Genomic DNA, 14,988 nt, shown 5'->3' on the forward strand with positions numbered 1-14,988 from the left:
GAACCAGGTAGGTGTAGGACGGTCTAGGTTAGTTCTCTGCCCCTGCTGAGCTGGGTGTGAGCTATATCTTGATGCGGATCAGGTTTGGCTGGGCTGCAACACCCAACAATAAAAACTGGAATGAGTGAATACCAGTCAGGAAAGGCCATTATTCCTGCTAGGACAAGAGGTAGACTAAATAAACTGGCCCATGGACCCACCACTGTGCTCAAGATCTGTCAGGACACAGTCCCTGCAGGTGAGCGAAAGAACCACAATAAGGAGCACCCCAGACTAGGCTCAGTTATGGTACCCACCAGCATTCATTTGGTGCAGGTTAGGAGTGGACCGGGTTGGGCTAGTTATCATCACCCACTGGCGAATCCAAGACCCAGAACAGAGTGTGGGTTGGGCTGGGTTGGGTCGGGTCACAGCACAAATCAGTTCACGTGAGCGCCAGGACAGCGGACTTACTTGGCTGGGCTAGGCTGTAGTCCCCACCAGCATGAACTGGAATTGGTGGTGATCTGGGCCTAGTCAGGTTATAGCCTCCAGTGACAAATACCATGGGGAGGCGGGCCATGCCAGACTGGGCCTTGCACCCAACCATGAGACCCAGGGGTGAAAGGGGTGAACCAGTAGGGGGTCTGTTTGGGGCTCCCCCTGCTGGACCATCACAACCACTAGAGAGATTGAGAGCTGGAATGGCAGCAGACCAGGCCGGGCAAGGCTACAACACCTGCTGGCCTCATGTGGGCTGGATCGGAGAAAGCCAGGCTGGGTTGATTGTTCCCACTAGTACATGCATAAATCAAAGTGAGTGTGGGGTGGTTTGGCTTTGTATAGCATGAGTTGGCAAATACTGGCACAGGCGGCAAATTCTGTCAACTACACTGCAGAACCACTTGGAGAGTGCAGGATCTGGGAGCGGGAGTGGGCCCAGTAGGGAAACAGTGGGCATCTCCCACTTGGGTTACCACTCTGACTGTTGAGCATGAGAACCAGGACTAGGGCAAGCATGACTAGAAAGAGAGTGGCACCTGCCGGCAGGTGTGTGGGCTGGATAGTGGGCCTTGTTGGGTTGAACTAGGCTTCAATATGCATTGACATGTATGATAGCTGAACAGAATGGGGGAGAGACTGGACCAATCTGCTGTACACACTGGCAAGTATGGGAACCAGTGCAGGGGGTGGGCCCGGTAGGGCTTATTGCAGGTTGCTCTGACTAGGCTGCAGCTCCCACTGGTTTGTGTGAGGGCCAAGTGTGTGGCGGGCAGGATCGGGCTGGGCTTTAACACCCATTGGTTTGTGTAAAAGACAGAACTGCCCAGTAATTGCAACCACCAGCATGTGCATAAGCTGATTGGGGTGATGGACTATGTCCGACCCTGTATTAGCAAGCACACACAAGAATCAGGTCTGGGATCATCTCAGATGAAGTTTCTATGGGATTCCCCCAACTGAATCACCAAACTCAGAACCCCAACTATGAAAAGAATTGCAGGTTCCATGGTGTGACCATGGAGTGCATGTGTCAGAGCTGGGCCTCTTCAGTGGCTTAGACGGAGCAGTGGACAGAATATCCAGGTGCACATGGAGGATATGGCAGTACATTGGAATCTTTGGAGGACACCTGGTTCACAACAGAGGACAGAGGACAGAATAAACCGATCAACTACCCCAACGAGTGTTGGCAATGAATAACTAGGCAAATGAAGACTCCAAGGAGGATTATGTCAATTAATGGATTCTGGAGAGATTCCATCATGCTTGGAGTAGCAGTAATTCAGAACTGTTGAACTATCGAAACCTCATGAGCAGGACCCTCAGAGCATGCTCCACGTCAGGGACCCTGGTATGGTATTATGTGGCTATCTTCCATCCCAGGGTACAGAGGCGTTTGGGAGGTTGGGTGTCACTTCTCTCCCTGTCTCTTCCCTTTCCCCAGATACAGGAAGGGAAAACAAAGAATGTGGAAATGGTGATTTCACCCACCTTCCTGTAGCCCTTGACCCTAATCAACTATGTAAAATTCATCAAAAATAAAAATAATTAACAATTTTAAAAATCCTTCATAAGGATTATAGCAGATACTTTATAAATGACTAACAGTAAAAGGTTTATCTACCCAGGAGCCTTATAACAATCGTATTTGGTCAAATAGTGATTATGTACACCAGAAATATGCTCTCTAACTCATGTTCCAAATGATTTTACCAACATTCAAATTCTATACAGAAGAAAAGCAAGCTTTTCAATGTTAAGAAAGCAACAATAACATAATAACAATCAGCCCAACTTCTCATGTATTTATTTGTGGAATATTTTGGAGCTGTGGAGGAACAGAATTGCATTCAAAAGAGTTTGGTAAGAATTTTTTTCAAAGTTTTGCACCTTAGATACTATTGTGTTTGTAATCAGACAGTTAGGGTTAAACCCCAGTCCATTTTTTTTTCTCTCTACTGGGAAACCCCAGGCAAGAGTTTTAATTTCTCCAAGTCCTACTTTCTTCCCTATGCTGTGGGGATGGCAATGCTCATGGTGAGACATGGTTGTATGACAGCATGAGATCAGGCATGTCAAGCTTTGCTCGAGTATGGCAGAGTCAATATTCAGAAGGCGAAAGCCACAGTTACCGCTTCTGTTGCTGAAGATTTAAGGAATTTTTTTGCTGTACTAATTCCATCACCTCCCTTGTAAATAGGCAGGTGTCAGCAGAAGATCCTATAATGTCAATGTGTGTCTTAAAAGAATTTCTCAGAATCTCCCGGTACCTGGGCTGTAGCTGTTTACACACCCTTATAATGTTTGCCTTCTGTCTTGTTCTTTCCTTCCAAAAGAAGTGTCTCTTTTCTAAGCTCATACTGCAGGGATTGGGACAGCTCCTCAACAATCTGTTTTACATGTCTTACATTGTCTCGATGAGAATCAACTTGAGCATGCTTTAAACTGATGGTGGTAATGTCCCCATCCACTCTCTCCTGACTCAGAGCATGGAATGTGTCCAATGATTGTTCATACACTCTGCACTTCTGTTTCAGATAAAGGAAAACATCTGTGTCCAGCACAACTGTTTCTTCGTGTCCAGTGACATTAGATCCTAGGGTCCTAAGTAACCCTATAGAGTCACCACTTCTTGGCAGTCCCTTTGGGTAGCTTTGGCTAGTCCCCTTTTTCCTCTCACTGGCAAAATCCCTCGTGTTTCCTAAAAGAGAATTTGCTTTCAGTAAAGATTCTCTGAGCCTCTTGAGAGCTGAAAAGGAACCTTCCACAAATACTATTCCATTGGATTCCAGGCTGCTGAAGCTTAAAGCTGGGATCTTCTCTTGCAAGTTCCTTATCAGATTTTCTAGAACAACATTACTCCCAAAAACAGAAAGATCCAAGATAGCAGTTACAGAGTTGAAGACCTAAAATTTAAAAAGGAGAAATTAAATCAGCACTGCCCAGTGAAACAGAATACACACACACACTCACACACACACTCTCACACACACACACGTAAACACAAACACACATTCATGCTCCTTTTCTACCACTTCTTTTGTTCCACAGCAGTCTGCCCAAACCAGGCTCCCACTGCCCATCCCAAAGGTCCTGCTTCAGAGCTGCCGAACAAGGGACCCCAACATGTTCAAGCCAGAGTTCCCAGTCACTCAGTACATAGCCCAGAAGAAAGGTGGTCCAATGTCTTTGAGAAAGAAGACCTTTTTGACACAAGGTCATCTGTAGAACTCAGAGATGTGAGCTATTCTGGTTCTGCTCTTTGAACAAAGTTCCCCAGAGTCATCCTCACCCACTCCATACCTGTAGTTTGAGATACGCAGCACCCTGATTTTTATAGAGTGAAGTCTGTGAACAAATGCTTTGAATGGGAACTTTTCTTCTTTTTCATTTCTTTCCTATCTCTTTCATGCTCATCATAATTTTCCCCCAAATGTTCACTCTCACTTTAAATGTATCACATGGGACACAGACAACATCTAAAATCATAACTTCAAGAGACAGGTTTGGCCTTGGAAACTGTCTCCAGGTAGGAAATTTGGATTTTTTTCCCAGGAGTCACAGGGCAAGGGCAGTTTGTGTCTTCTTACACAGAACCACCTTCTCCGAAGAAAGATGACCTAGCTCCTTCAGTATCACACCTTACCATATCACTAAAGCAAGAAATCGTGAGTTGAGCACTCCTAATCATGTCCAGACAGTGTTTCTTTTGTCTGATGACTTTCTCTGCATCTGAGTGAAAACAGTGGCATCAGAAGGGTTTGTGGCATGATACATTATTAAATTTTTTGGTAGGGAGGGAGAGAGGAAGAAGTATATAGGAGATGGAGAGGGAGGCAGAAAATACTCCCATCCTCAGACTCACTGCTCAAATTTCTGCAGCAGGGCTGGGCCTCAGCCAAAGCCAAGAGTCAGGACCTCAGTCCGGGCCTCCTACATGGATAGCAAGGACCCAATAATCTAGGCCATTCAGCACTGCCTCTCGGGATCTGCATTAGCATGAGTTCAAGTCAGAAGCCAAAGGTAGGCAACTCAAACTCCAGTAAGTGAGGTGGGCATCCCAAACACGAGGCCCAAATCCAACAGTCATAATTATATTAATTAATCATCACAGCAATGTTCAGCTCTGTTATTTAAAATGCCTAGACTTTTTTTTTTACCTTTTTTCTCTGAATTCAATATTCAAATAGCTTTTTCTTTGCACTGCAACATGGTAAAATTCGATTTGTGTGTAAATATGATCTTAATCATACTTTTAAAGACACACATGGATATCCACAAGAATGAGTAACAATAACCTAGAAGCAAATCTGCCTTTCTGTCACTCTTAGTCCTAAGGAGACTACACCTTTTTGATCCAAGACAAGAAATTAAAATTACCTCTTAATTCACCTGCTGACCTGTTCAGTACTTAATGAATTCTCCCTCTCATCCTATTCCCCAAATGTTGGCAAACCCTGGACTACAAGAAATCACTGACTTTAGACACTATCTCTACATGTGTCACCTCAACTTCAAATGTTTTTTCCCTTCTGTCTACAGAAATCTCTAGTTTGCTCCGATGATGATGGCTCAATGGCTAAATCTTCACCTCGCAAGCATCAGGATCTCATATGGGTGCCAGTTCATGTCCTGACTGCTCCACTTCCCTTTTAGCTCCCTGCCTGAGATCTGGGAAAACAGTAGAGGATGGCCCAAAGTCTTGGGACCTTGCACCCATGTGGGAGACCAGGAAGAAGCTCCTGGTTCCTGACTTCAGATAGGCTCAGGTCTGGCCATTACAGCCATTTGGGGAGTGAACCAGTGGATGAAGGATCTTACTTTTTGCTTCCTTTTCTCAGTAGATCTGCCTTTCCAATGGAAAGAAATAAATGTTTTAAAAGAAAAAAGGTCTATTATCCTAATATACATTTCAAGTCTTTGTAACTATTACCCTCCTAAGTAGATTCCATCCCTAGTCTTCTCCATCTCAAAAAATGACCTCTATCCCATCCAAAAATACCAAACACCCACCACTTCTCATCACCTACTGTGTTTCCACCTTGGTTAAAGCCAGCAATTCTTAGTAACTCCTATTAGCCACCAGCTGCCAAATAGATCTCTTAGGAAAGGGCATTCCTTCCTGTCAGTCCACAGCACAAAACTCTGCAATGGCTCTGGACACCAGACCTTGACTGGTAAGTTACTTAATGTAAACTGGCCCAACTCTCCATCTAATCACATCTCCTACCACATTCCCTGGTCTTTACATTCCAGTCACTCAATCATCCTTGCTGCTCTCCCAGTCCCGCAGCTTTTTCAAAACTCTTCAGTCAAAATATTCCCCAGCCACTTATCTATGTGAATCATTTCCTTACTCCCTTCAGATCTCAGCGCAACTGACATCTGAAAGGAAAGTTTTCCCATCATTCTATCTGAAATAGCACCTTCCAGCACCTCTTACCCCTTGATTCTTGTTCATGTTTTTTCATAGTATTCATATTTTATATTAATACATAAATAAGTGTATAGATTAGCTCAGAAAAGATGGCATCCAATATGTGACACATTTATGTGTATTGGTTCATTATCTGTCCACATTCACACATGTGTACTTCATGAAGGAAAAGACTGCCAATTGCATTCCTTGTTGTATCCACAAGGCCTAAAATGCTGCCTATCAAATGAGACATAATAGTTTATTTTTTTATTTTTTTTTTCATTGTAAGGCAGATTTACAGAGTGAAGGAGATCCAGAGAGAAAGATCTTCTGTCTGCTGGTTCACTCCCCAGTGATCACAATGGTTGAAGCTAAGCCGATCCGAAGCCAGGTTCCTGGAGCTTCTCTTGGGTTTCCCATGCAGGTGCAATGTTCCAACGCCTTGGTCCATCCTATACTGCCTTCCCAGGCCACAAGCAGGAAGCTGGATGGGAAGTAGAGCCATCAGGACATGAATCAGCATCCATATGGTATCCTGTCACTCGCAAGGGAAGGATTTAGCCACTAGGCTATTGCACCAGTCCCAAGGAACAATACTTTCCAATGGATGAATGAGTCTATTCTTTCTCTGAGTTACCAATTCAATATATAAAATATTAACTTCTTGGGGCTGATGTATTGCAGCATGTTAGGCTACCCATATGAGCACACTTTGAATCCTGGTTGCTCCACTTACAATACAACTCCCTACTAATACACCTGGAAATACAGTGGATGATAGTTTAATTGCTTGGGTCCCTCACATCCTTGTGGGAGACCCATATAGAGTTTCAGGCTTCTGGATTTGGCCTGCTGTTGCCATTTGGGGAGTGAGCCAGTGAATTAAACATCTCTCTTTCTCTCTCCTCATCCCTTTTAACTCTGTCTTTCAAATAAATAAATATTTCTAAAGTATGCTAACTTCTCAAACCACTATCACTCACATAAAGAAATAAGAGACCCTTCTTGGGTCAACTTTTGGAACCATGGTTAAAAAGCCACCTGAGCATCAATATCCCACAGATACACCTACGTTTGAGTCCTGGCCCCGCTCATGGCTCCAGCTTTCTATTAATACTCACCCTAGAGTAAGTAGATGATGACCCATGTAGTTGAACCCCTATCACTCACACAGAAGACCTGAATTGAGTTCTCAGCCTAGCTTAGATATGGCATTGCAAGCATTCAGTTTGGGAACTGAATCAGCAGATGGAAGATATCTCTATCAATAAAATAAAATAATAAGAAATGAAACTATTCCTATCATCTCTTAACTGAACATCCCCATTGATAAGGAAGGACTTAACTGTTGGAACTGGTCATCCACAGTCAACTGGCTGTGTGGACCCCGGCTTCTGTTAAGTAGAGCAGAGTCTTCCTCTAATCAATCTGCCTTGTGGCAGATCCAGTTCCAAGAGGCTGAACAGAGATGCGTTTCTCCCAGGCAATTTATTCTGCCAGCCACTAAACTGTCCACAAGGTCACCCCACATCCTCTACCCTTTGCCATGAAAATGGAATATAGGGTTCACTCCACAAGCCCAACTTTCTCTTTGCATGGAAGTGAAGACCAAAACAGCTCAATATAGGATCTCAGGAGCAAATCTTATTTTTCAACTGTATCAGTAAAAAAGCAGAAGCTACACTAGACTATCCATTTGTTGGCTTAAACAGAGAAGTAGAGGGTGTTAAACATATTGTTAAAGACACACTAAAATTCCCAAAGTAATTATCTTATTTATAAGATGACATATACTTGAGTTGAAGCTTTTCTCCATTTTTCATGTATTTTGCAACTTATCTGCAATAAAATGTATTATGATCTAGACATGATCTGTCCCATGAATCAAATAGAGGAAAAAATAATCTTCGTGAATTTGCCAGTCATTGTTAACTTTTAACATGAGCTATTTTCATATACACTCATCTCTCAGTATCTCTTTGAGATTTTTTTCCATGATACTACCCATGGATACCAACATCCACAAATACTCAAGTTCCTAATATAAAATTATCTAATTATATAAAACATATGCACATTCTCTCATACTCTTTAAATCACCATCATGATCTTTATAATATTTAATGTGATACAAATGTTATGAAAATCATGATTGTATACATTATTTAGGAAATAATAACAAGAAAAATCTGTGCATATTTGGTGTAGTCACAATTTTTTTTCAAATATTTCCTTTCTGCAGTTGGTTGAATCACAGATAAGAATCCCTGGATATAGAGAGCTGACTGTATATTCTTGCTAATACAATATTTTGCCACTTCTATACTCAAAACTAAACAAATGCTTTTAAAAGTGCTTCCCATTTCACCAATTCCATTAATCATTTTAACATAATATAATTTTAGATTTCATTGATGAAATATTTCTAAGAATATAAATATTTGATATAGGAATACCTCTTTTTTCTTTGACTATTTGATATGCAACTCCCTTGGCTCTTGTTGGATATAGCACATCTTCAACAGCTCCATCATCATCCTGGTCGTGACTCTTAACTAATGTGGCTAATAGTTGATCACTGCACAGATCAGTTGGAACCCCAGCAACTACTACTGTTCTTTTTGAAGATTTAGATGCCTTGACATTTGAAAATGATGCCTGTAAGAAATACAGTAGGGTACTCTCTTAAAATATAAGACTCTACTTAATAAAAATGCCAACATCCCATTCTGAGGGGACTTCTTATTCAATAAAAGTACTGGTTAGATACTTTAAAAGGAGGAAAAATCAGACTGTTGCTGGCAGAATATCATCCCATCTAATGGAAAGCCACAACATAACATCAACAATTTACAACATTATGGAGTTAATTGACATGGTATTGAGTGACCAATATGTTAGAAAATGCAAGTTGTTAACTACATTCTGAGACTACTTCATTGACTTTTCAATTTTAGTTTATACACAGAACCAGCTGCTGTACACCTTAAAATGGCTATAGTGTACTATTCAGCTGTCTCATGTCTATTTTCATTTTAGTATTTAACAGTTTATAGTATTGAAGCATAATTTTACTGAACTTGGCGAATTTTAGGATAGTCCAAACCGGCTTATAACTCTATCTAGGCATATGTTAACAATTGAGGCGCAGAACAGTTTTAGGAGGGGTGAGAGGTATCTTTAATAACTTAGTGAGGAGTAATTAATCTTTGTGTCCTACCTAGTAAGGTATATGTGAGTCCAGACTGACCGTTTCCTGTCTGTTCTAAGCTTGCCTTATTGGTCTCTGTCTATTCTAATTTTTTGGGGGGAGGCCTCTGGAGCGACCCTGATGGTCATTGTAAAGACAGGGTGGGGATCCAAAGTTGGAACTAAGTAAGGACCAGAGAAAGCTCCCTTCCCGAGACCCAAAGGAAGTTTACTGTTCTTCTGTTTCTGAGAACCACTCAGGGCTCCCAGCTATTGTTCCAATGACATTGGATCCTGTGAGGAAGGATCTGGGCATCTTCCATCCCAAGTGGGAGACCCGAAAGGGAGTGGATGACCTCAGAGTTCTTGGCCTACAAGGGCAGTCCGTTTCCCAGTGGTCTCCTTGCACGCCTTCTATTCTTGACAACATGCCAGGCCCAGCAAACGACACAGAAAAGAAAACAAGCATGCCGTGATCCCTGAAAAACAGTTCTTCCACAAAAGCATACCAAGTACCCCTGTGCTGTGTATAGAGGTGTGGGCAGACTTTAGAATGAACAACACTTTTCAAACGTCCTGTATCTTAAAGAAAAGGAGGCAAACACTGAAGTAAATCATTTCAAAAGAGTTTAGTAGCCACAAAAGAGGAAGATCAATGAGCCAGCACCCAACAATCTGATAATCACACAGGATTATCTACAACAGAATTCCAAGATATACAACAAATGTCATCCAGGATCAGGAAACACAATTGATCTTGGCCTCAAGCAATCTAAATAAAGGCTTTGTAGAAAAGAAGCCCTGAAGGCTGAGATAGAAATTGAATCAATGAAGCCAAAATATGAAGAAAAAAAAAGCTTCCAAAGTGTTAAGGTGGGGAGGAGGAGGAGCAGAGATAGTGTAAAAATGGTTCATGAAGAGATAAATACAAACCAATGGGTATGTCCCAAAAGGAAAACCCATCACATACATCCGGTAGCCACTTGCTAACAGAGACCTTCAGTAGAAGAAAACAGAACTTGTTAAAACTACTCATACACTAGATTGCAAGAGTGAAACAGTAGCAACAGAAAAGATTGAAGGGGCTAAGTGTATTTTCCCAAAATCATTCTCCTTGAGAAAGGAAGAAATGAGCAAAGAGCTGTCTGAGGTTCTGCAAGGACCTTCCTTGATGGGCCTTGTCTGGCCATGACATACTGCACTAAGTACCCCCATCAGCCAATCCAGCCCCAAGGCTGACAAATTCACTTGCTTCTTGATCTTCAATGTCAAAGAAACATTCCCAACCAATTGAAATTCTGAAAACCCTACTCCACCTCCAGTGCTCATCAATGCTAACAGCATATTTCTCTACTCACAAGTCTAAATGCAAATCACCTTTAACCACCATCGGGGCATCCCCTGAGCCAGCATCTCCAGAAGCGAGAGCAGAAAAGGATGGCCTTGTTTCCTAAGACCTCGGTTATTTTTATGAAGTATCTAATCAAGTATTCCAACGACCTGCCAAACTTCTTTACCCTTCTCTCATTGTCATTTTACCGAGGTCAAATATGAACAAGGAGTTATTAATCTCCTCTGTATACAGTTAATAAGAAAAAGGTGTGTCCTGGAGAAAGACAATCCTGCCAAGAATTCTGAAACAAGGTTTAGCAAGACAGCGGCACTTTCCTCAATATCAGTGTTGGGCTTTCAGCGCCTTATGGGCCATGGCATCAGAAAGCAGAGAAGTGTTAACAAGACTCCAGCTACAAGTAATCACAGGGTTATATTGCCTTTGCTCTCATTTTTCCCCCCTCAAAACCAGTTGTCTCTTTTCACGGACCCTGCCTTTATTGCTGCTAGGTCAACAAAAGCGCACTTGGCATCTGTTAACTTCAGCATTTCTAACCAGGAACTAGAGGTTCCGCCTTGCCTTGAGACAGCCGGCCGGGTGGGGGCTGCACCGCACCAGAAGGCTCAGTGCAGAACAGGCCTCTGCCCTTTCTAGCCAGCACAGATGGGCGAACTCGCGGCCCTTTGTGCCTGAAGACAACACATCAACACCACAAAAGAGCGGAATTCACAGCAAGACGTACAGCCTTCCTAACTTCTGTCCTCGCCTCCATTTTTAGAGCATCTGTCCACTTTCGGCAGTGGCTGCCCGGGTGCGGTCCCTGAGAGCTATGCCCCTCGCCCGCACCGCCCGGCAATTGCAGGGAGGCGACTCGGGGCTGACTCACACTCCCTCTTTTTTAACAGGGCGGCCTGTTCAATCGCTGGTCTCCTCCGGCCATCCCGCCCAGCCCCGCACCCGGGCCTGCCCCGCAGCAGGTGCCCTCCCTGCCAGAGGGCTGGGCCGAGGTACCCAGGTGATCCTGCTCCGCAAAACCCAAAGCAAAGACGACTCGCCGTGGTGGAGCAGCGACGCGCGATCCGCAGCCGGCGGGAAGCCCAAACGTGGCAGCGGGACATTAGTTGAGCTAACAACTAACTTTTGGTTTCGGTTTTCCAATGCCGGCTCCCTTGGAGACAAAAGGGTGGGCCTTCCACCCACCCTGTAGCCTCGTGTCCTCTAAGTGGGAGCTCCCATCTCGCAGGGCCAAGAATCTAGACATACAGACCTTGCTAGCAATGTCCCTTCAGTCTGTGACCGTTGGATCACACTCTGCTTCAAAAATGTTTCTGCAGGGCTGTCACTCTCCCCAGAACCTACGCAGGAAAACAGTTTCCCTGGTTCTCCGGGTCTTCATTTCTGAAGGCTCCCATGTGACACAAACCCTTGTTAACTTCGGTTAAATGCATTTGTTGTGTTTTTCTCTTGTTAGCCCCTTTTGTGAGAGGAGAGTGTGACCTTACAGTGGGAGAGGAAAAGACAGCTCCTTCCCACTTGAATTCTCTGTAAGTGTGAAGTGCAGAGACACAGGCGTGTCCTGAACCTTAGCAATTTCACCTGTAGTACGGAATCTGAAGTTGCAGTGCTAGTACAGAGATGACACCATTTAGAAATGTTCATTGGCGCTTGTGTAACAGGTAGTGATTTAAAAAAAAAAAAAACTTGATTTATCAATGAATATAGCTGCTTGTTACATGGCTGATGATACATCCACAAACAACAACCAAAAAAAGCTGTAAAGGTTTCGAAACAATGAGGAGCTAGTGTCTGGCACAGCGGTCTATGTCACTCCAGGGACACTGTGTCTCATTTCAGAGTGCCTCGTTGGGGTCTCACTCCCAGCTCCAGCTTCCTGATCATGTACACCCTGGAAATCACATTCAGACTCAAGAACTGAAGTCGCTGCCACCTAGGTGAGAGCCCTCGATAGAGTTCCTGCCTTTTGTTGCAGCTTGGCCCAGCTCCACCTGTGGCAGGCACATGGGGAGTGAGCCAATGAATGGAATATCTGTGTGTGTGTGTGCCTTCAAACAAAATGAAAATAAATAAAATTTGAGGCCATCCAGGCCTGCTGAGGTCTTGGCCACACCTTCAGATGGGCGGCACCAGCATTGCCCACCCATTTTCTAATTAACTTAGAGACCACCAATGGGGAACATCTTACCTGTAGGTTCCCCACCCAACAAGGAGGGGTCAGGGAAGGCATAAAATCCCAAGACCCTTTCTCAAACCTTTGGTGTCTCTCTCTCCCTCCTCTTTTGAGAGGCACCCCACCTCCGGCTCTTCGGAGGTGCTTTCCCCTTCCTCTCCCTTCCCTGCTCACCTGGTCCCTTCACAAATAAACTTATCTGTTTGCAACAGATTCCCGGCTTTTTATTTCTATACTAAGCTGAGGAAAGAACCCACCGGGCATTTCTGGTAACAAAATTATAATGTTTATGTTTAAGATTCTTTTAAGAAAAACAAAAGGAAGTAGGATTATATGTGACTTTCTTTGTAAGATTTATTTTATTTTAATTTGAAAGGCAGATTTACAAAGAGAAGGAGACAGAGATCTTCCATCTACTGATTCACTCCCCAAATGACCGCAATCATTGGAGCTGAGCCGAACCAAAACCAAGAACAAGCAACTTCTTCCAGGCCTCTGCTTCCCCACACCACACACAGGGAGGTGGATCTGAAGTGCAGTAGCCAGGATTCAAACTTGTGCCCATATGGAATGGTGGCACTGCAAGTGGAGGCTTAGCTGATTATGCCCATGCCAGCCACAACTCTAGACATGATTTTTAAACTTCCAGATTCACATCAGTGCCCACCTGAATGTCTGAAGATCATCAGAAAATCAACAAAGCCAAGCAGAACTCTCCTTCCTGTGTGTCCGCCCCTTCAGCCCATGGCAGCACCATCCATCCAGGAGACACAGCTGTCTGTCTGCCTGGCTTTCTCTCCTCATCCCTGTCTGTGCAGCCCATCCAGTGGTGCACCCAAGCAGCCGGTACCAGTCATTCTCTGCAGCTATACCCAGATTACGCTGGCCCATACCCATTCTCTCACTGCCCTTCAATCCACCTTTGCTAGCAGCCCAGGGTAATCGAAAGAGAAGTCAGATTTGACCCTTGTTTAGACACGATATTGTTTTCTCACTGCACCCTTAAGCAGGGTGGCCTTCACCCCACACAGTGGGCCATTCAGCCTGAGACCTGGGCATGAATTTTCTACTAGGTGGGTCCCCACCTGTACAGCTCCATCTGGATCTTCATATGTGTCTCCGATGTGGGTGCTAGAGGTGGGGATGATGGCAGAAGACTCAAAACAGAGCTGCAATGCAATACAGACCTTCCAAGGGATGGATTTACCCACTGTGTCACAATGCCTACACCAGAGAGCCTCTTTTTGGAAGTTTTGTTACACTGATTGATATTTTCATGGAAAACATTAATGCAAAAAAATACACAAGTCTTATTATTAAAAATCTTTTTGATGTGCATAAAAGCAACAGAAAACTTATTTAATCCACCTTTTTGAAATAAACTTTATTTAATTCAGCACAAACTGAGTGAGAAAGTACAGAATTTTCACATCCACATTTTAAAAAACACACCAGGGCCAGCTGGCAAATACTGGCACAGGCGGCAAATTCTGTCAACTACACTGCAGAACCACTTGGAGAGTGCAGGATCTGGGAGCAGGAGTGGGCCCAGTAGGGAAACAGTGGGCATCTCCCACTTGGGTTACCACTCTGACTGTTGAGCATGAGAACCAGGACTAGAGCAAGCATGACTAGAAAGAGAGTGGCACCTGCCGGCAGGTGTGTGGGCTGGATAGTGGGCTTCAGTGCCCATTGACATGTATGATAGGGGAGAGGAATAGGGGAGAGACTGGACCATTCTGCTGTACACACTGGCAAGTATGGGAACCAGTGCAGGGGGTGGGCCTGGTAGGGCTTATTACAGGTTACTCTGACTAGGCTGCAGCTCCCACTGGTTTGTGTGAGGGCCAAGTGTGTGGCGGGCAGGATTGGGCTGGGCTTTAACACCCATTGGTTTATATAGAGGACAGGGCTGGAGACAGAACTGACTCAATAATTGCAAATACCACTTTATGCAATGATTCTGCCAGACCCTATGCTGGCAAGCACACACAAGAATCAGGTCTGGGATTACCTCAGTGAAATTTCTTTGGGGATCCCCCAACTGAATTGTCAGCTCAGAACTCCAACCATGGAGAGAGCTGTAAGTTTCATGGTCTGACCGTGGAATGCATGTATCAGAGTTGGGCCTCCTCAGTGGCTTAGATAGAGCAGTGGACAGCATATTCAGGTGCACATGGAGGATATGGCAGTACATTGGAATCTGTGGAGGACATCTGGTACCATGACAGAGGACAGAACAAATTGATCAACCAAGTGTTGGCAGTAAATATCTGGGCAAACAGACACTCTAAGGTGAGCTATGTCAACCAAAGGATTCTGGAGAGGTTTCATCATGCTTGGAGTGGTGAGATTGGCAGCAATTCACAACTGTTG

General features: G+C 44.1%; 1 protein-coding gene across 1 annotated transcript; it reads right to left on the reverse strand.

The window, feature by feature from the left end:
- Positions 1–2,239: 2,239 nt before the first annotated feature.
- Positions 2,240–10,481, reverse strand: RBM43 (RNA binding motif protein 43). The gene is given in 5 exon segments (XM_058664225.1): positions 2,240–2,804; positions 2,806–3,389; positions 4,130–4,215; positions 8,359–8,586; positions 10,469–10,481. Coding segments are annotated over 5 exon segments (1,104 nt in total). The 3' UTR covers positions 2,240–2,611.
- Between the last annotated feature and the right edge of the window lie 4,507 nt (positions 10,482–14,988).

This window comes from Ochotona princeps, chromosome 5 (assembly GCF_030435755.1).
Source record: "Ochotona princeps isolate mOchPri1 chromosome 5, mOchPri1.hap1, whole genome shotgun sequence".
Lineage (NCBI taxonomy): Eukaryota > Metazoa > Chordata > Mammalia > Lagomorpha > Ochotonidae > Ochotona > Ochotona princeps.